This window comes from Pygocentrus nattereri, chromosome 21, assembly GCF_015220715.1.
Source record: "Pygocentrus nattereri isolate fPygNat1 chromosome 21, fPygNat1.pri, whole genome shotgun sequence".
NCBI lineage: Eukaryota > Metazoa > Chordata > Actinopteri > Characiformes > Serrasalmidae > Pygocentrus > Pygocentrus nattereri.
Window position 1 is genome coordinate 29,835,441 of NC_051231.1, and position 22,579 is coordinate 29,858,019.

At 40.6% G+C, this 22,579-nt stretch overlaps 1 protein-coding gene across 3 annotated transcripts in view; it reads right to left on the reverse strand.

Moving 5' to 3' along the window:
- The window catches only part of pfkfb4a (6-phosphofructo-2-kinase/fructose-2,6-biphosphatase 4a), a 37,095-nt gene extending 15,025 nt beyond the window's left edge, over positions 1 to 22,070 (reverse strand). For 2 of the 3 annotated variants that reach the window (XM_017711279.2, XM_017711287.2), the window contains exons 1-9: positions 11,371 to 11,537; positions 9,456 to 9,572; positions 7,629 to 7,725; positions 5,558 to 5,624; positions 4,098 to 4,172; positions 3,852 to 3,908; positions 2,704 to 2,825; positions 1,585 to 1,792; positions 760 to 906 (exon numbers count right to left, since the gene is read on the reverse strand). In XM_017711279.2, coding sequence (XP_017566768.1) covers positions 760 to 906; positions 1,585 to 1,792; positions 2,704 to 2,825; positions 3,852 to 3,908; positions 4,098 to 4,172; positions 5,558 to 5,624; positions 7,629 to 7,725; positions 9,456 to 9,572; positions 11,371 to 11,503 — 1,023 coding nt within the window. In that variant the 5' untranslated portion in view covers positions 11,504 to 11,537. Of the gene's footprint in view, positions 1 to 759; positions 907 to 1,584; positions 1,793 to 2,703; positions 2,826 to 3,851; positions 3,909 to 4,097; positions 4,173 to 5,557; positions 5,625 to 7,628; positions 7,726 to 9,455; positions 9,573 to 11,370; positions 11,538 to 21,925 lie in introns of those variants that run through there. The other variant, XM_037532307.1, reaches the window with a different exon arrangement.
- Positions 22,071 to 22,579: the final 509 nt, after the last annotated feature.

Below are 22,579 nucleotides of genomic sequence, written 5' to 3' on the forward strand. Positions count from 1 at the left end.
TTGATTATTTTAAAGGCAATTTGGGCAATTTAATGATATTTTGTTGTTATTGTGATACACACTGAGCATTTCTAAGTATACTGTGAGTACTATAAGAACACTGACCAACCGCATGCTTCATTACAGAGAGCACAATCAGTCCGGTTTAGTTGGATTTAGTGCAGCACAGTATGTCAAATGTTGAATAGTAATCGCTGTGTTCATAGTTTTTGAGAGCCGTATTTAAATGTGACGCCACTAGTGTATTTGGTCGGTGTCAAAATATTATGTGTCCTAAAGTAATCTAGCGCAAGATGTTTAGAACCGGGAATTTGCCAGCCAAAATTTTTAAATCAATATATACTATTTTAATAATATATACAGATGATAAATTATTATTATATGAGTAAATTATTTGTAAAGGCAACTATTTGAGGAATTATACATTTGAGGGGTTATGCATACTGGGCCCCCAGGAAATTACGCCTATACTCTAAACTCACAACAGATCACTACAGCAATCTTTGCTGCACTGTGGGGCTGTAGATTGAATCTCATCACAATGAGCTGATTCTTGAGGAAAGAGCATCGTAAAATCTCTTGACTGGATTCCATGTGATTTTTCAGAAATATTTTTAATGATACACTAATTAAATATAGATGACTGGTGATAATAAAGGCAACATGAGCTTTTTGGGGACATTTTGGTTTGAAAATGAACATTTTATGCTGCACGTGACACCTATATATTATACCATATAGATATGCATTAGAACTTACAGCATCTATTTCATTAAGAGCTTTCCACTGCTCATAGGGAACGCCCAGAGCCTCCGCCGTCTGAATGGTTCTCTTCATCTGACTCGTCCACACCTTCAGGTCACTGATGCCCTGTTTGTGCATGAACTGTCCCAGACAACGGGCAAACTGAGAGAGAGAGATAGAGAGAGAGAGAGACTGTCATCCAACACAACAAACAGGATGGAGATGCATGATCTGTAAGGTTTTACAGACAGCCCATTATGGCAATCTTATTTTATTAATAATGCTTTTTTGGATTCCTGTTCCATGTTTGATCCACTTCAACTTTTTGCAAACCTCAGAAAAGCTCAGTGGCCTGTATCTCCCACCTTTACACCCAAAGGACTACTAAACATCCTGATAGCAACTTATACAATGTATAGTATGCACAGTGGCAAAAAGGCAAATACTACGTTCGACTTGGCTCCGAGGTGGAAAGGCGGCGCTCAGAATTACATTGGTTTTTAACCTCCATGTGTTCGGGCTACCTTCTGTATGTTACTTAAACTAAAGCAAATTGGATTTAACAGTAGAGAAGTGGCTCAGAGCTCAGAAATGGCTGAAGGAATCACCACTTGAGGGGGTGTTTTATTTGACTTTTCCCAGTCAGAGGTGGGAAGTTCTGAATGCTGAGCTTCAGTCGAACGCATTAGCAGCATAGTGCCAATATATATATATATATATATATATATATATATATATATATATATATATATATATATATATATATATATATATATATATATATATATATATATAAACACACACACACACACACACACACACACACTTTTCTATCCTCACCTCCTTTCCCCGGGCCGTAAGACCAGAGTCTCCCCCGATTCGGCCTCTAACGTTGAGCTCACTCTCCCCATGCCGACAAAGGTAGATGGAACGTGGTGTGATGTGAATATTCATGAGGTAATACACAATCCGGCTCTGGATGTGGTCCTGCACCTGGTTCACCAGGTACCGCCGACCCACGTCAATGATCTTTATGAAGGACAATTCTCTGTGTGGCAGATACAAGAAAAAAAAAGAAGACAACAGAGCTGACTGATTGAAGTTCTTATACAAGCTGGTAAAAATAACAGAGCAATACAAGAAGACATCTTAAAGCTGGTTTTCATTGAAGTACTATAAAAACTAAAATAACTCAGTGAAGAATACCCAAACAATTAAAAAAAATCTTGCACTTAAGAGGATGCAAAATTTCAGTATTACAGAAATACTGTTACATACACAGATTGAATTTTATACATTTCAGGTGAAAATACCAGAACACACCTGCCTTAGAGGTTCACAATATGATAATATTTTTGTCATTTTCATGATAAATTACATTTCAGTAAGCTATTCTGAGTATATTGTGAACGTCATCATTACTTAAAGCTACACCACATAAGAAATAGGGATTTGGAGACCTCTCTGGTGGAAATGTGTAATTGCATGCAATGTACACATTTTGCAATGACAGTTCCGTGTCGGTGAACTTGGAGTACTGGAGTATAAAATTGAAAGCTAAAATTATATCTAAAAAATAGTAAGTTATATTGGCCAGTATTAATGCCTATTAGACTTGTTAGCCCCTTGAACTTGCCAGGTGCAAAACTGTTTATATCAGTTGTGCCCAACATAACGTAGCCCAAATAACTCAGTTACTTATTAACTACACAGCAAGCGATGCAAAGTTATTGGAGTGAGGAAAGGAAGCCTGGACCTAGTTGCAGTTAAGGGGTTAATGAGAATCCCCAAATTATTTTGTCACCATTAAGATCTATGAAAATCAGTCAGACAGTTTAAAATACCTAAGCGTTTCCTAATCTCACAGAAATTTAAAAGGTGTGTAGGTTTCGAATATAATGCCACCTGAGCATTCCCTGAGTAAACAGAGCTGCCGATGAGAGCGTTTCCCTCCCTCACCTGTCCAGCACCTCATCCAGAGGCTGGTAGGAGTTCTCATAACACTTTATCCTCTTCATGAAGTCCTCCACGGCCTGCTCTGTGTTGCAGTGGGTGTAGTCCGGGCTACCGAGCTTCACTTGCTGTGACAAGGAGACAAACACAAGTGACACAGAGAACAATATACAGCAACACAAGCCACTGCAGAATTAAGTTCAGCAATAATTACTTCATCTTTAGATTTGCATTGGATTTACTAAAGGAAGGCTAATGTAAAACTGTTTAGTAATTTCAAAAAGCATATGTGGTTCCTGACACTGTACGACACCACATGAACTATGTCCATTCTTTTGTATTTGTCTTAGCAGGGCTGCAAAAAAATAATCTTTTGATATTCGATTATTCATGTGAATCTGCGTCAATGCGGCCTGTAAATGTGAAGAGCTGTAATAATAAAGAGTTTGGCAATGTTCTGTTCCACCATGCAAACAGAATACGTGGTGGTTTGTTTAAACCCGTAATTTTAAGCTACAATAGGTAATAAGCAATGCCTAAAAATATGCATTATAATAGTTGAAGGAGCCAGATTTGAGTTTAAATTTACTTTCCTTGAGAGGTGCTTATTTTGATTTAGACTTGATAGCCATTCACTTGAGACTCTTATTTTGACATGATACACCACCAGTTAAGGTGGCGTCTTCATAAGGCACAGGTAGAGCCTCATAGCTTAGACATGGAAGACGCTGGGTACAAACAGGTTTTTATGCTTATGATTGTTGTTTAAAGCTTCCTGCTTAACCTTCTACAAATTCACCTTCATTTGTAATTTTGGAAATTTTGTACATGTGGAATATGCACTTAAAATTTTAAAAATCGTTCATTTTGAACCTTTAAGCAATTTTCATTAAACGCCTGCCTGCCTGCCCGCCTGCCCGCCTGCCGCCACCACTGAACACAAGCTTTGAGTAACTGTCTCAGCCCTACTTGTTAGCTACATTAGTACATTAGTCTGGTATCTCCAGTGCAAAACTAAAGAAAGAAAACTTCATACACTTGGCTAATCGACTACATTTGGAATAAAGGCAAAGTTTTGTAAATTTGATCTTCTGACCAACTTTTTCTTTAACGCTTCGCTTTAATGCTACTGAAAGAGAAGTACTGATACGCACCACAATGTTTTCTGCGATAACATCAGGGTCTTCACAGACAGACTCAACGAAGAAAACCTGTGAGAAACAAAGATGATGTGTTGTCAATAACAGGGCAGAGCAGGGCAGAGGTCAAACACAATCTCATCAGCTCTAAAATTGCACAATGCAGCACACCGATGTCTACACAGCATAAAATAAAGAGGTGAGGCAGAAGTGATGAGGACACGTTTATCACGTTTTCCCCTCACAGCCACGTTACTGCACCTTAAAGCCGTTTTGTTCGGCAAATCGGTTGATTGTCTCTCGTCTTTCTCTTGTGGTGTTTGTGGCATCAAACACCTGCCATGGTCAAGAAAAAAAGAGAGTGAAAAAAAAGCATATACACATGAAATACAGGAATTAAACAGAGACGACTGTGTACAATCAATCGTAGAGCGTAGCACTAGATAATAAACAGCCCATAATCTACTTTTTCATTGTAATCTGTGGTGAGAGTAGAGAGCAGGTGGAAGAGAATCTGGAGAGGTGGAGGTTTGCACTGGAGAGGAGAGGAATGAAGGTCAGTAGAGACAAGACGGAATACATGTGTGTGAATGAGAGGGAGGCAGGTGGAAAGGTGAAGATGCAAGGAGTAGAGGATCGTAAAGGTGAATGACTTCAAATATCTTGGGTCAACCATCCAGAGAAATGGACAGTGTAGAAAAGAGGTGAGGAAGAGGGGGCAGGCAGGATGGAGTGGGTGGAGACGGGTGTCAGGGCTGATGTGTGACAGAAGGATAGCAGCAAGAGTGAAAGGGAAGGTTTACAAGACAGTAGTGCGTCCTGCTATGATGTTTGGTTTGGAGACTGTGGCTCTGTCTAAAAGACAGGAGGCTGAGCTGGAGGTGGCGGAGATGAAGATGCTGAGATTTTCGTTGGGAGTGACAAGGATGGACAAGATTAGAAATGAGCAGATCAGAGGGACAGTGAAGGTGGAGCAGTTTGGAGATAAAGCCAGAGAGGCCAGGTTGAGATGGTTTGGACATGTGTTGAGGAGGAATAGTGGATATATTGGGCAAAGAATTTTGGAGATGGCGCTGCCGGGTAGAAGGAGAAGAGGTAGACCTCAGAGAACGTTTATGGATGTAGTGAAGGTGGACATGGAGATGGTTGGTGGGAAAGTAGAGGAGGCAGTGGATAGGGCAAGATGGAGGCAGATGATCCACTGTGGCGTCCCCTAAAGGGAGCAGCCGAAAGAAGAAGAAGAATCTACTTTTTCATTGTATTTTATTTTCCTCCTGTGAGGTCCTCTTATAAAGTCTGTATGATTTTATGCACCTAAAACATGCTTCATTTTTATATGACCATTTTCCAATATCTTTTTGTCCATTAGATTTAAACAGGCTGTCACTGGTTCATGTAAATGAGCTATGTTCTTGTATTGTGTCTCCAGGTGGAAACACTACTTATAACTTCAGCAAGAATGGGTGGGACTAACTGCTGTAGACTGAATAAGTGTGTAAATATGTAAATGAGTCGATTTTCATGAGCACAAAAGCAATGAAAATGGGCTGTTTTTATAACTGAGATTCTATATATGGACTGTATGGACCGTGGAGCATCACATTTTCAAAGTGTTCACAAATTACATCAAACTCTTTCATTTAAAACACATTTGCATTTCCATTATAAGGTTGTGGTCTACAGCTTTAAAATGACACATGTATAAATGTGTTTTTACTCACCGCCACTTGACCGCCCTCCTCTGTGAGATACTGACGCACATCGTTTAGAGCTGCTGATGCACACTGCCTGATAAAAACAAAGATTTGAATTAAATGCACTTTTACAGACTTTGAGTTCTGCTACATAACATTAAAATAACCATGATAAATGTATCATGATGGGTGTCATGTGGATATAAAATCTCATGACAGCACTAGTATAACAGTGTCATGTCGCTATTAACAGTAATTGTCATGACAGATGCCATAATGATAATCTGCCATCACAGCAAATGACATCTGCCATTATATGTTTATGACATGGTTACGTCACTGTTATGTAGCAGATAATGTGTTACCCACAATTTAAAGACTGTAATGTGGTGAACTTCCTTTCATGGTGAATTTTCAGGGCTATTCTGAAGCAGTCATACGACTCAAAAGTACGGAATCACTTGTGAAATGAATCATCAATAAAAAGTTACACTGGGTATATTTAGACAATATAAAATGGACAAAAGAAAGCATTTTTATTCAATGTTAATAGTTTTGTGAGGTACAAAATATTCTGCAATTACCTTTTATAGCTTAATAATTATTTTTAATAAGTTACCCAACTTTGGATTCAAACACCACTTTTTAAAGATGAGGCATTCTGGATATTAAACTATATTACAACTTCATTACTGCCTGTCACTGAGCTTCCTACAAATAATTGTAAATGTATACAGTCGTTAAGTATCGTTAGAATCATTTTATATATTTATCTGTAATAAATGCAGCACTATACTATCAAAAAACGGTGATTCCAAAATTTAGAACAGCTACATCTTTTCAAGACTGCAGCTCTGAGGGAGGACGCTAAACACCTGAGTAACACTTGACCAAATCAGCCTGATTAGCCTGTATGTTACTAAGCAACAGAGCTGAAAATGATCTAGGCCCTTTTCATTGACAAGGTCAGTGATGTTCTAGAGTCTTCTGGCTAGCGGTGATCCCGAAGGCCAGTGGCACACTAACGACAAGATAACGGTCAGCCTAACATCTATTTTTCCCTTTACCTCAAATGCAGCCGATGGGCCAAAATAAATCTGAAGTCCAGCATCTCCTGCTTTAGTTTTGCTCTGGAGGCACAGGGCTAATGTAGCTAACAAGCCATGGAAGCTTATGCTGCATTCGACTGAAGCTCCCAACTTTGAATTTCCAACCTCCGACTGGGAAAAATTTAAAGAAATTGAGAATTCCTGCTTAGGAAGCTGGGATGGTTGTCTCAGCTCCAAGCCCAATTCACCAAGGCTGCTTACACTGTGAGCCACAATAAGGAACCAGTTCTCTACTTTACATGATTTTCTTTAAGTTAAATCTATGGCGATAATCATAAGGTCTGCTGTTTAGAGCAGGTAAATACATCAGGAATGTTAAATATCACCAATGTTACCTGGCTAGCTTCTAACAATACTTTCTTTCATGGAGGCGTCCACGGTTTTCCCTACTTTGTAGCTCAAATGACGCTATTCCGAGCTCCGTCTTCTCACTTCCGAGCCAAGATAAACACAGCACACCGCACCGATTAGCAGCGTGGTAACTGCAGGCCGTAAATCATCACACTTTCGCCTCAAGTAATCTCTATTAGACTGGTATATGTAATTATTGGGAGATAATTATCCTGAGCAAATTATCTCGAGATAAATATCTCAAGATAATTAATTGAGAAAAAAAATATCTATGGTCATTTTGCAGGCAGGAGAGATTTTTTTTACTCAAAATTTGTCATTTTGCTGCCTAACTATGCCCAATCTGGGAGCTGCACAGTGTCACCAGCAGCCACCTGGGGCAGTGGGGGGGGTTAAGTGTCTTGCCCAAGGGCACATCCAGGTTTACCTACTCAGTCGTGGGATTTGAACCCACAACCTTCCGGTTGATGGCTCATGTCTACTACCACTCCAGCACAAAACTAATGAAGCAAAATTTGGACCAGAAATATGTCTTAGCTGATCAATTACGTTGGGCTAAAAAGTGAAAACTGTACATTCAACTAAGATTTACACGTAACACCACTGACAGCTCCATCACTGTATACATGAAGTCTTACTTCCTGATTTTAAGCCCCTCCTCGTTGTCAGGTCGGAAAAACTCGAATGACTTGTAGATCTTCACACATTCTCGTCTGTACTGCCCAACGTTAAACTCTGGGGAACAAAAGGGGGAAAAATAGGACTATTTTAGACAAACAGCAACAAACATCTTTAAAATGTACCAAAAACTGAAATATAAAATTTGAAGGCATTTCATAGACAAACTCAGACAGAGTTTAAATGAGATTTTTAGATGAATATAAATTAGAATAGCGTTTATATTTTTATCATATATCTTGAATAAATGGTAATAAGTAACCAACTGTAACCTTGTTTTTTTTTTTAATTAACAAGGTTAATACCTCCTCTTTGCTGCTGTAGCACTGTAAATTTCCCCTGTGGTGGGACTAATAAAGGATCATCTTATCTTAAATCAACATCAGTCCCAATCACATAACCTGATTAGCTGAAAATCCCTCTACCTTTGTTTAAAGCACTTTTTTAACTACACGTTATAAACTGCTAATATTCAAAACATTTTTTTTTAAAAAAACATGAGACTTTCTTCCTTTCATTTTTCTGTACTTTGCAAAACCACTATGGAATCGACTCCAATCACTCCGACCAACTCACTGCCGTGATTTACACTACAATGCACTCCATCCAATGTTCCACTGCTTAAAGGGTTCACATTGTAAAACTTTCTTATATTTTTTTTTCCTGAGATCCACCTATGATATTTGCATGGGTACTGCATGAAAACAGGTATAATTCATTTTAATAACCATGAACAATCAGTGAATCAATGAACTGCCCAGGTTCTTCCGAGCTCTTCTTCTTACTGGGATTTTAAAGGAATCGTTTAACAAATTTTCCATTTAAAATTTCCTCAGATGTATATAATGATCCAAGACATGCTCCGAGTGAAAATTCAGAAAATTCTGAATTTCTGAAAATTTTTAGCTTCGAACTGGAGCTACAAGACTAATGTTGCCAACAAACAACATAACTTAATAGTCACCCAAATTTTTTCTGCAAACACATTCCCAAAACTTCTCTCTACCTGCCCAAACCACATTCAGGCCTTCAGTAAGATCATGCACACTTCTTAGTTTAAGACACAATATGACTTGCAGGACTGATCTTGGGTCAGATACCTCCATGTTTATGATGGTCAATGCCATTGTCTTTCCTGCTCCTGAGGTGGTTTTCGAATACAGGCTGTGTTGTCCAAAGTGTCAACCTGCAGTTCTGTTAGATTTTATACTTCACTTTGCTGTAAACCACACTAACAAATCTGTGCCACCTTAATGAAGACCTGGATTCAGTTTGAGCTGGTTGAGAGACTTTTTGCTGATGATTTTCACAGAAATTATTTGGGCTATTTGGGTGACTACTGAATTCTAGTGTTTGTTAGCAATATTAGCCTCACCACCCTAGTTCTGAACCAACGAAGCCAAATTTAGACTCCAAAAACGTTGCAGCCGATCAACTACATGTGGGTTAAGTGGAAAACTGTGTAAATTCGATTTTGAGACGAACTATTCCTTTAACACTGAGCTATGCAAATGACCTCTGTTCTCATTGGCTACCCTGCTGAAACGCTCCTTATAACTTCAAAAAGGAGTGTAAATGGACAGAGCTAAACTGCTGAAGGCCAAATAGGCAGATAAGCTATATGTGAATGTATTTCACAAAATCAGTACATTTAAAAGTCACTTAATCTCCATAGCTGACCACACATTCTGAAATCTTAGCAATGTTTACATACCATGCAACTAATATTTCAGAAAATAGAGAAAATTGACCATCCTTTCCATGATATGGGCCCTTTAAACTCCTACCTTTTGTTGGCACACCAATCCAGTTGAGGTAGCGGGTCAGTTTCTTGGAGATGTAGGTTTTCCCCCGGGCTGGGAGGCCCACCGTGACGATGAGAGTGGGGCAGTTGGTCATGCATACTGGAACGACAAAAACATACCCATCATCAGATCATAAACGAAACAGAAAGACGAATCCTGTACAAACTACAGGGCAATTACGTAACGCCGTTTTTCATGCTGTCCTGCATTTACGAGGTATTAAAGTTCCATGTTTTCAGCTGTAAACTAAATTGCAGTAACAGAACTGATAGCCAATAATAATCTTAGCACAACTGACACTCTGCTCCCTCTTTACAACGGCAGAGCGTTGTCGCTGTAGGGCAGAGGTCACGCAAAATCTCAGCAGATATAAAATTGCACAATGTCACCTAGCAATGTCCTCACAGTCTGAAATAAAGGAGGTGAAGGAGCACGTCCAAACAACCCACCCAAGCATTACTATCAGCAATGAAGGCTGAGGCCTTTGTCAGGGGTTAAAAAGCCACAAAGGGCCCACTCACACTCCCTTTTCTGTTAGAAGGAGTCATAAAGTGATTAAGCTTAACAGTATATCAGGCCTGTGTGTTAGGTTTTCGCTGTACTGACCATCGTGTTTACTACTTTGTCAGGAATAGCTCAGCGACAAAAAGCCTTGAGTAAGACAAATGATGCTATTGCATCAGATTAGTCCTAAAAAATGAAAGCACATAATCTCAGAGGAAAACAGCAGGCTCTCCATCCCATACGAATACCCGTTCATCATCACAGGTCCCTACAGCAAGCTGCCCACTACAATGAAGGCATTAACTGCTGCTTGTGGCGTTTACTGTACTGACCACATTCATCTTGCTCACTTTACCCAACATAGCCGGTGGCTGTAAAAGCTCTGAAATGTAGATGAAAGCAAGATTCCACCAATTTTTCAAGATTTCTGCACAACTCAGTGGACGTAAACAAAGTCATTCAGAGTGGAGTGACGTGAAATGGTGCATTGGAGAGAAACCTGCTGGCTCTGCTTTTTTTTTTTTTTTTTTTTTTACAGTGGTGGTGATGGGAACCAGAGGTCATTAGGAGTACAACACAAATATTTCAGTTTTATTTAATATCCAGAATGACCAGTAAACCCACACGTGTCTTCCAAGGGGTTTTAAATATAATGTCATAATGGCAAAATAGCAGTAAATCTGAAATATTATGGGGACTAAGGACTATTTTGCTAAATAACCCCCTGCATGTGCCCCTCTGCCATGAACTGATTTAAAAGAATGCATGTTAAGCCCAAACCTTTTCACAAAACAATGGTAAAGCAATCTCTCAGGCATGGGGAAGCGCATTTATAGCAATTTAGTGTAATACTTTTCTGTGAGGGAGTTTTCAGAGGCATCAAACACTCCAGGTGATGTCTGGTTCCTATCACCACCACTCTTAACAAATTAGACTTTATGTTTCTTTCAAAAACTAAGCATTTCGCATCAAAACGCTCTGCTTGACTTTGTTTACACCTTAAGGGTGTAATTATGCAGAAAACAAGTAAAAATGGGTGGAATTGTCCTTTAAGCATATTCGTAGCCCCAATTCGATTGACTGATTTATGGGTTATAGCTTCGTCTTTGCTGAGGAACAGCAAAAATATCACTATCCACCATCATCACAGCTCACTGTAAAGAGAGAACTGAAGCCAAAAGAAGCACAAAAGAATATCTGTTTCGAGCCTCAGCTGCAGTGAAGCTCCAGGCCACTGAAACACCGGCACAGTCGGCTTCTTTTTCCCGCTCCACCTTAAATCACGCAGCAGTCATTATAACGCCTCAGGGGCCAGAGCGTCACTGCTGCGCCATTTAAGGTGGAACGGGAAAATGCGAACACGAAGCTCGTCTCTCAGGCTAACGCTACATACCCTTCCTCTGAAAAATGTGTCTTTCTGGAAGGCCGTTTTTGCAAGGCATCCAGATTTTCTTCAGCGGGTTTTGGGTGAGCTCTCGGGAAGGTGTAGGGCCACACGGCTCTATATCGTCGTCCATGCCGCTCATCTTCCCGGTGTGAGGCTTCCAGCTCCACACATCAGTACTATAGTGGGGAGATATCAACAGCGGGACGGCTCTACCGTAATGCACCGAAAACAAGCGCAAACACACTCTGAACATTTATTGCTTAATTAATATTAGATGTAATCGGTCGTTGATTCATTAAGCTTAGTAAAAAACTGCCTGTTAATCACTCAAGATGTCGCACAGTCGTTTCCAAACGTAAAATCGTTAATATTTCTCATTTCAAAAGCGACACAATGCACCGTGCAATCGTTTACTGTAATAGACGCGCTATATGCACATTCGTCATAGTGTGGTTTCGGTCTGGGAGACCATTTCAGTACCAACCAAAATGGGACATTAAGTACTAGTTATTCATCTCTTAGCACCTATTCCCGGGACTTAGACATAAAACAGCCCAACTGCATGGACAACGTCAAACATAGGAGTTGAAAAAATGAAAGCAGGCCTCCTAACAACCACCTGCAAGACCTGGTAGCCAGATTAACTGCACTTTCACCTTTGAGACAGAGGAGAAAATTCAAGCTTCACTCCTGCTCCAGATCTGGAAAAATCCACAAGTATTTCTGTCCATCTTTCCACTGTGAGCAGACAACTCAGCACTATTGGTCTGAAAGGATGTGTAGCTGTCAAGAGGGCCTCAGTGAGAAAAGGAAAAAGACAAAAAAAAGAGCATTTGCAAACCAAACAAATCCCAGAGGTGTTTGGGATTCCGTGGATCCTGAGAAGAGGAATTTGCAACCAACATCTAAGACTGAACTTTGGAGGCGGGGGAAAAAATCCCTGCAGGTTTCTTTGGTGGACAGACAAAAAACTGAAAAAAAAAGTGTTACATTTAGTTGTTGAGGCTTTTGTGTGATTTAAACAAAACACGCTTGCTGTTTTTTGGACACTGAAAAGTGAATAACATCTGTTTTAAACTGGAAATGGAATAAATGATCTCTGACTGAGATCAAATAATCAGAGATGTACGAGAAGCCGATTCATCTGCCCTTTAAACATTCCCTCAGAAACACAAACACTGGCTCTCTTCCAGAAGAAGAAACACCGAGTCCAGATATCACTAGCAGAGCTCGAGGGATCTGTCAAGACTAGCTTAAAAATGTAATGTAATGTGAATGTAATGGGAGAGTTACACAGCTGAGGGCAACTCTGAGCATGAGCACTCTGTTCCCTGCAGCTTTCTCACTCTTTTTTTTTAGTAGTCCCAGCAACATGAATGATTATCCAATCTGTAATAGTGCTGACTGATATCAGGACAAAGTCAAACTGCAATATATACTGTAGTCTCTAAAATAAAGTCATAAACTATTCCCAAATTGAGCCAATTATCACTTTTGCAGTGGTAAAGAGCAGTTAAAATGGGAAATTAATATAGTAATTCAGTCACATTGCAGCTACACTGTTACATATTGAGACTGCAATGCACCTTTCAATACACTGAAAACACCTTACTGTGCTTTTGGTGTGGCACAGTTAAAGACTGGGCTGCATCATTTTTACTAAAATGACTTTTACATTTTGAAGATGCTTTGCCACAAATCATTCAGTGATTGCTTAGAGACTCGTTTGCATATGGCACAGTTCTGTGATTTAAGCATAAAGGCCATAAATAAATGCATTTGGGAACATTTGGGATGCTTTATAAATGCTTAGTAACATTCAATTTTCATTAAATGCAACTGATCTTCAAGTTCAGCGTGCAAGAACTAACCTCAAGGCAAAACCTACACCTAACCCTAACCCTACCCATAATGTTGTTGACAGTCATTTGAATATTACCAGAAAGATTGTTAATGATTTCAGTATCTGTAGAACATCTATAGGGGACCAACCATAATAAAGTGGGAGCATGTATTTTATCAAAACTATCCTAGTGTAATAATGTGTTTTGTGAGGCCTGTTGGCTTTTACATTGTGTGTAAATCTCATGAAAAATGGACTCAAAGAAATGACTTGGGGGGGGGGGAAGTCTGGTTCCATTGATTTACATTAACTACGGTTAATGTAATTTTGGAGATAGAAGGTTTTCTTCCGATAACAGGGAGATATGTTATATACACATACATACATACACACATATATATGTATGTATATGTGTGTGTGTGTGTGTGTGTGTGTGTGTGTGTATTTTCAGTATGTTAAATAGATCAAATAAACAATAACATGTGCAGAAGTGTGTTCTCTGTAGAGGATGTGTTTTTTGTATAAAAACAATACATTTAATATCCACAAGGTGGCAATCATGACTAGCACCTGCACAGCTCCACCGTGTGGGGATGATGGGTAAGAGCACATCTGCTCAGCTGCAGCTGGACAGAATAATACAGAACATTTCTCAGATTTGAATAATTAACCAGTCATGTCTTTTAAGGCACAGAGAGCGTGAAAAAGAAGCCTAACCCACAGAAATACATCTGCCCTACATAGAACGCACACACACACACACACACATATCCACACACACACACACACCTTCTAAGCCGCATCTCCTTCCAGGATGCGGGGGGTGCTGGAGCCTATCCCAGCTTTCATTGGGCGAAAGGCAGGATACACCCTGGACAGGTCGCCAGTCCATCGCAGGGCAGACAGACAGACACATCCACTCACACCTAGGGGCAATTTAGCATGTCCAATTGCCCTGCCTGCATGTCTCTAGACTGTGGGAAGAAACAAGACAACCAGGAGGAAACCCACACAGACACGTGGTCACCCGACTGGGGACTCGAACCCAGGCCCTCCTTGCTGTGAGGCGACAGTGCTACCCACCACCCCACCGTGCCGCCTCCTACACAGAACGTTTTGTGATAAAGTTTGGAAAATGTACTTCAGTCTATTTATTTTAAATCCATTCATGGCAGAGGGCCACAAGCAGGGAGATCACTTATTGCTTATTGACTGACTGCCGCAGCTATGAAAACAAAGTGATATGTAATATTCTGAAGACAAACGTCACAGTGATGGTGATAGGAACCAGACGTCCAAAGAGAAGCTGACATTTGAGCTACAGGCAGAAGCTGCCCAAACCTCCAACGCAAGTTCTCAGAGTTCTCTCCGCCTCCCAGCATGGTCTGAACTCAAGTATGTATGGGTGGATCGAAACCACTGTAGGGTGAATAGGTGGAAACACGTAAATGTGTGAAAGAGCGAATTCTAAACAGCCAGTTTTGGCAGCCCAGTTTCCATATATGGACTCTATGGTCCGGTAGTGAATGTGTTGAAACTCTGACAGCATTAACATATTATTCCAAATTCCTTTCGGTTTTACGTGACACGGGCCCTTTAACTGATGAACAACAGATACAGACAAGACAGAGAAGGAAACCTTGAGGAAAGAAACAGCAAGAAAAGTGACAACCACAAATCCGCTACAAAGGAATCGTCACTGCCGACCGCAGCTCCACAGATTTCAACACCAATCTCCACATGCCGTCATGAACTGACTGTAAAGGAGTGAGTCATGCTGATTTAGGCAGGCCTGGTAAAGAGATGTGGACAAAGCTAATAAACCAGTTTCCCCACTTTGCAGGAGAGGGCAAATCTCCCTTCTGGACATTTAACAGTCACTGCTTACCCCTTTTAAAAGCAGCTGTGCTTCAGCTTTGTTTAAGTTGTCATATTAAGGGGCCCATATTTTACAGTTTTCATGCCACTAAAGACATTAGTGTGGCATATGTGTCAAAAACCGTCATTATTCATTTTTTAATGAGCATTTTCCAACATCTCTTTATCCCATAGCATTAAACAGGCTGTTTTTGTTACTGTGCCTTTAACTGAAATATGCAAATGACTCATTCTGACTCATTCAAACTCTTTCCTTTGCTGCAACACTCCTTATAACTTCAGCATGAAGGGGCAAAGCTAAACTTCTCTAGGCTGAATATAGGCAGACTTATGGAAATGAAATGGTTTCCATGACATCACAAAACCAGTAGATTCAAAATGTGCAGCTTAGTTTCCATATATGGGCAATATGACAATATGGCTCAATATTGTGATAAACTACAGGCCCCTTTTACCCTGTTCTTCAGTGGTCAGGACCCCCACTGACCCTCACAGAGCAGGTAGTATTTGGGCGGTGGATCACTCTCAGCACTGTAGTAACACTGACGTGGTGTATTAGAGTGTGTTGCGCTGGTCTGAGTGTATCAGACACAGCAGTGCTGCTGGAGTTACCTGCTGTGTGAGGGTCCATGGGGGTCCTGACCACTGAAGAACAGGGTAAAAGAGGGCTACAAAGTATGCAGGGAAACAGATGGACTACAGTCTGTAACTGTAGAACTACAAAGTGCAGCTATACAGTAAGTGGAGCTGATAAAATGGACAATAAGTGTAGAAACAAGGAGGTGGTCAGAATGTTTTGCCTGATCGGTGTAATATTTTGCCAAGTCACCCACCTCTATGTCTACTGGCCCACACATTGTAAAGCTGGCATTTTCAAGTTCTGTAAAAATTAATAAATAAACAGTAAAAAAATTCCGACTTACACTCTGATTCTTGGGGCCTGAGTGCTCTGTCTATTTGATATATGACCAAAGATGTCACTGGTCTGGATTTTCAAAGCTTTTTTTTTTTCCTCTGAAATGACTTTGACAGTAAAAACCACCCTCGGCCAGGCCTCTGGTGTGACGCAGCACCTACTGACATCGCAACTGTTGCCAAATAACAGCTCTCCTTTAAATGACGGTAAAAGTAGTCGACTATAACATTCAGAAAACCACAGACATTTCATACAGTATTAAAGATTAATATGACATAATATGCATTTCTGAACATAGCGTGTATATTGTCAGCACAGAGCACCGACCAACTGCCTGTTATATTATAAAGACAGCAAATGAGTCCTGTTTAACAGCATTTGGTTCAACATAGTATGCTAAATAGTAAATAAAATCAGTTTTTGATGGCGATGATTTAGCTCTACTGGCTCTGTTCCAACTAATCAGATGTCTAAACAACGAAATATCACAGCATATCGTGTATTGTGATCATTTCTTGAAGTATCGCAATATAATATTTGTGCCATATCGCCCACCTCCAGTTACTGCTAGGACGTTGAATATCATGTCTGTATTTGTGAGCCTCTACGTCAGAGCATTGCTTTAGCACATAAAAACTCCCAAAGGTTGCATTATGTTTTTATGCATGCTGGTTATGCAAACTAATGAGGCTGAGGGACACAATACTGCACTATGAAATATTACACAACATAAACAACATCTTAAATGCTGGTTTCAGGCTGGAATGCCCTTTTCTTTTTAAGAAGCACTGTAAACACCTACATCATGAACTAGAGCCGTACAGTATACACAAAATACCACAGTAGAAACGTAATGCTGCATATTGTGATATGCCGTACATTAAAAACACACTGGTGATGCCTTTATGTGTTATCATGCTAAGCAAAATTCTTTCTGAAAACATCACTTGATTCATCAAAACACCCACAAAATGCTCATCTGGATCATCTTGGTCAGGAACTCTCAGCGCATATTAAAATCTGTGACATGTGATGTTCATATTGCAGCCTTATAGCCTATTAATACTGTGCAATACTTGCACAGGCCTAACATGGACTTTTGCATGGTGAAGTGGCCAGTGAGAGCGAGGAGGCCTTTAACTGAGGCCAAAGCTATGATCAACAGTCATTGATATAACTCCTCCCCCAGTGTGTGATACTATGGTTCATATGTTTATTATTATTAATAATAATAATAATAATGATAATAATAATGTAATTAATTTTTAGGTGTGCAATAACTCAGAGGTGCAATAATTTGAACTGCTTTATACAGCATGTCTCATATTTATTATCACAGCCACGGCCACTTTACTGTATTTGTAAGAATTTAAACTTGTCCATATTGCAAATTTCTCTCTTTTGTTTTAAATGATTAAAGTGTTTATTCTTTTCCATAAACGTTTGCAACTGTCATAACTGCAATTTCCCTCTGGGATCAATAAAGTATTCTGATTCTGACTCTTTTAAAAGGGCCCATATCTCTAATCGAGGTCTGCCTATTATTTGCATGGATTTGCATACCAAGAACATCATTTATTCTCACACTGCCATTTTATAAACTCTCTTTAGCCCTTAGAATTAAACAGAATATTTGTGACTGTGTCTAAGATGTATGTAAATGTAAATAAGACTGTTCTGATTGGCTGCCCTGTATTGTACCTCTTTCAAAAAGCAGTCCTTTTAACTTCAAGGTGAAGGGGCGGGGCTAAAGTGCTGGAGGCCTTATAGGTGGATGTATACATGCATTGAATTTTTGTGACATCACACACACACAAAAAAAAAAGCAAAACCAGTTCTTTTAGCAGCTTCGTCTCCGCATATGGACTGTGGAGTGAACAGTTGACATACTAGATTATGCTTTAAAATTTTTTTTGGTTTTTCAGGATATGGGTTCTTTAAACAAGCGCAGTGGGTAAATTATTTAAATCATAGGTTTTAGTGGAATTTACAAATGTGACACTTTACACACTTATTTACTTCTACAGCACTTATTTAGTGTGTTGTGAAGGCCTATAGCAGTAATTCTTTGTTTCTTTTTTTTTTTACATTAAATCATCACATTTGTTGTTATGGGCTATTTTGTTATATGTATCACAATGTTTTCCATGTCACGTAGCTGTACACGTACTTCAGAAGTCCAGATATAAGCACAGTTTTTATTCAGCAGAGGTAGATGTTACAGGATTAGGGATGACGTAACTGATGCATTATGGTGTTTCAGAGCAGGATTGTCACAACACACTGTAAGACAAAGTGCGTTTTAAGAAAAAGTGCTTAAGTCACGGTAACTCAGCATGAGAACAGATAGAGACAGGTTTGTGTACATTAAAGAGGGGGGTGTAGACTCCAGTTCGAGCGTACTCCACCACTTCAGCTATTACATAAGTCAAGCCTCAATAAAGTGAATGTCTCTCTACTCTGCCACAAAGGAACTATCAGTTCTCAGGGGAAAACAGAGTCAACAGCATAGACTCACAATGGAAAATCCATGAAGGTGCAGCAAACAATAAAAACAACATACATTCGTGCAAACAGGTATTCATACTATTGTAGTCAGCATACCAGCAAACTCACACTTAAAGTCATGCAACGCTCACAACATGAGCAGTAGGTCCACTTAAACACAATCACTGTTGCTGTTCAATGATTCCACCCCAGCCAAACTATCACATCGCAACTTTACAGGATGGCAACTTTACAGGAGGATGGCAACTTTACAGGAGAATGGCAACTTTACAGGAGAAGTTTACATTACTTTTAATGTAAGTCAATGGAACCAGAATTTTTTTCCAAGTTGTTTTGGGCCGTTTCTTTTAGATCATTCATCATGAAATTTACACACAATGTAAAGGGCAGCAGGTATTTTCAAATTATGTCAAAAACTGAAAAATGACAAAAAATGGAGATACGAGGTTTTCTTCCAACAACTGCGATATACTAACCAAAGAAAGGACACATAGATTCGTTTGACTGGCTCTGCTATGGGCAGCAACAGCCCCTTACATTTTTTCAGATGCGTTTTGTGCCGGTTTTTCAAAAAACACACCATCTCAATCTCTTCGGAGGCGAGATCAGCTGCATCCTTTCATTTGAAGAACCGCAAACCACCACACAGGCCAGAAGGAGATAATCAACTCCCCCAAAATGTGATACTTCTTCCAGCAAAAAGTCCTTCCATGAAATCGGTGCTGACATTTGAATGTCAAGAAATCACATACAAACACATATTGCTCTTATCAAAACATGGATCACATCAGTAAGCATGTTTAGTTTCCGTGCCTAATGGAACTGAAAAGTCCACTCAGCTTGTAACAGAGTGGACTGAGATGGGGTGAAATGTTTTAGGATAAACTGCCTGCCATGCTCCTGATATCAAGGCTTTACAGTTTTTCCGCACTGAATATCATGTCTTTTTTCAGAATATTGCAATAATAAAAAATAAAAAAAATCAGTGACTGCATGGACACGTTATGCATGATGGACCATGTCAAACATGGACAGACCAAAAATGATTCATATTAAAAAAACAAAATGTTTTTTTTTTTTTTTTTTTTACAATTTTGTATAATTCAGAGGCTGAGTGTGTGAAATGCTCAAGTCTAGATTTCTTTACAGTGGTGATGGGAACCAGGAGCCACGACGACTTCAACACAAATATAGCCGTTTTATTTACTATCCAAAATGACCAGTGACCCTACACACGTCATCTGAGTTTTTGTGGCAAATGATGGTGGCAAAATAGTGGCAAACCTGAAAAACAAAAGCTGTCTTTGGGGACTATTTTGCCACGCAACGCCCTGCATGTACCCCTCCCCCATGAATCTGGTAGCACAATGTATTCAAATACGTTTAATGCTAAATTTTATCACAAACTGTTGCCAAACCGTGTTTCAGGCATCAGACATTCGAAACCATTTACTGTAATAGCTTTCTGTGAGGAAGCATTTAAAGCAATCTAACTCCTCAGACATCTGGTTCCCCTCACCACCGCTGTAAACAATTCTGCAAGTTTCTCTAGAACAGAGCGTTTCACACCAAACCACTCTGAACGACTTATTTCATGTCTGAACCAGGTATATTTACATTTACGGCATTTGGCAGACACTTTTATCCAGAGCGACTTACAAATTTGATCATTTTACACAGGGAGGCGAAGGTGGTGTTAGGAGTCTTGCCCAAGGACTCTTAGTGGTATAGTGTAGGGGGCTTACCCAGGCGGGGATTGAACCCCAGTCTATAGTGTACTTTACTTTATGTGCCACTATTTTTAGGGCTAAATACATTTGTCGACAGCAAAACTCAAAGATTTTAATTTAAAAGTTTAATGTTTCATGCAGTGTTAGTATGGAAACATGTACACGCTTGAGCAAGGTTCGGATGATAAAGTGACTTTTATTTTGTAATATTTGAGATTTATACTTCACTTACACGTGTAAAAATGAATGTGATCTTAAAAAATTGTATAAAAACACTTGCAGTTAAAACTTTTTCAGGCATGCTAATGATTAACCTTTAATTAATAGTTTAATTAATATGTTTGAGCTCATTTGTATAATTCTGTCTGTAACACATGGCAATGTTGTGAACTCAATGCCTGCCTTTTCATTGAATGACTCAAATGCACCGAATGCAAACTGGCTTCATTTCCAGCTCGTCTTATTGGACACACAGCACCCCTGGGCTATTCCAGGCAAAATGGGATAACTTAGCATTCAGGCTTTAAAGGGGAATTCCACCAAATTTCCAACATTTTTGCCTAATTCCATTGCTGGGATATAAACCAAGAGAAAGAGTGGTTTGATGTGAAATGGTTCACTGTAGAGAAACATCATCTAGGGGTTGCCATGTCTGCAACATAAAAACAGACATTAAATTTACTATCCAACCAACACTGAACCTGAGTCTTCCGAGCTTTTATGCGTAATGCTGCTGATGGCAAAATAGTGGGAAATATGACGAAATAGGTTTATATGGGGACTATTTTGCCCCACATGCACCCCTCCACCATGACTGGATTCAAATAAATGAATTAACAAGCCGTTTTAGGCCACAACCTTTCACAAAACAGCCCCAGGCATTACATTCATCACCATTTCATGTCATAACTTCCTACAAGGGAGTTCTTACAGGTGGATGTCTGGTTCCCATCACCACCACTGTGAACAATTCTGACTCCAAGTTTCTTCAGAACAGGGCGTTTCGCACCAAACCACTCGGATTGACTTTGTTTACATCTTAACCACTACGCTGAAATTTCGAAAAGTGGACGGAGTTCCCCTTCCGTGCATTAGAGTGGATGACATTAGGGCTGCAGCCATGCTAGGAGAGCAGCCTCAGTCCACAAACACAAACACAGCCACCTTCGCTCTGCCCCAAACCTGCACACATGCACAGCCCGCAGGCTAAAGGCCCTTCCTGACCGTTTAACACACAATCGAGATGCACCTCAAAGGCCGTGGACGTCTCCACACGCAGCCGTCAAAACACCAGCACATTGGCTTCATTCATTATCAGGGTCAACAGTCAACGACCACAGCCGGCCAGCCGAGCTCAGCAGCGACACCGAGACCGCCTTCCCCGTTTCAAAACACACCGAAACGGACTCGTACACACGACATCCTCGGCTGGCTGTCTAACGTCACCAAATCACGGCGTGTTGCTGTGGATGTCGGGGTCGAAAACGCTCCCCCAGCGCTCGATGCTGACGCGCTGAAACCCTGAACACACGCCGCCTACGTGACACGTCCTGTTTACTTCTTGTTCTGTGCGGGAACACAGCGATGAGCGGAGCCCAGAGCAGAGCGGAGCACAGCGAGCCTCCCCAACCGCGGCTCCGGCTCCGGCTCCAGCTCCGGCTCCGGCTCCTACAGCACGCGGCTTACCCGTCCTGTCCGGGTCTGTGCTGTTGGACCGGCCAGCCCCTCTCATCTCGCCTGGTCCGCCGCTGCTGCTGCTTCAGACGGTGTGTCCGGGGCTGGAGTAGCGCGAGCGCGTGTGTGCGTGTGCGCGTGTAAGGAGGAGTGGAGAAGGCTCGCTCGCTCTCTCTGATTGAAACATCCAGAAGGCCGCCCACCTCCTAACGGGGGGCACTGAAGGATATAGCCCCCCCCCCCTCTCTCTCATATTATATATATATATACATATATACTCACTCACTCAAAGGCCACTTTATTAGGTACAGTAGTTAAAGGTTGGACCCCCTTTTGCCTTCAGAACTGCCTTAATTCTTCATGGCACACTTTCACCAAGGTGTTGGAAACGTTCCTCAGAGATTTTGGTTGGTTATTTGAGTTCCTGCTGTCTTTCTATCATCTGGAACCAGTCTGCCCATTCTCCTCTGACCTCTCACATCAACAAGGCATTTTCATCCACACAACTGACCGCTCACTGGATATTTCCTCTGTTTCGGCCCGTTCTCTGTAAACCCTAGAGATGGTTGTGTGTGAAAATCCCAGTAGATCAGCAGTTTCTGAAATACTCAGACCAGCCCGTCTGGCACCAACAACCACGCCACGTTCAAAGCCCCTTAAATCCCC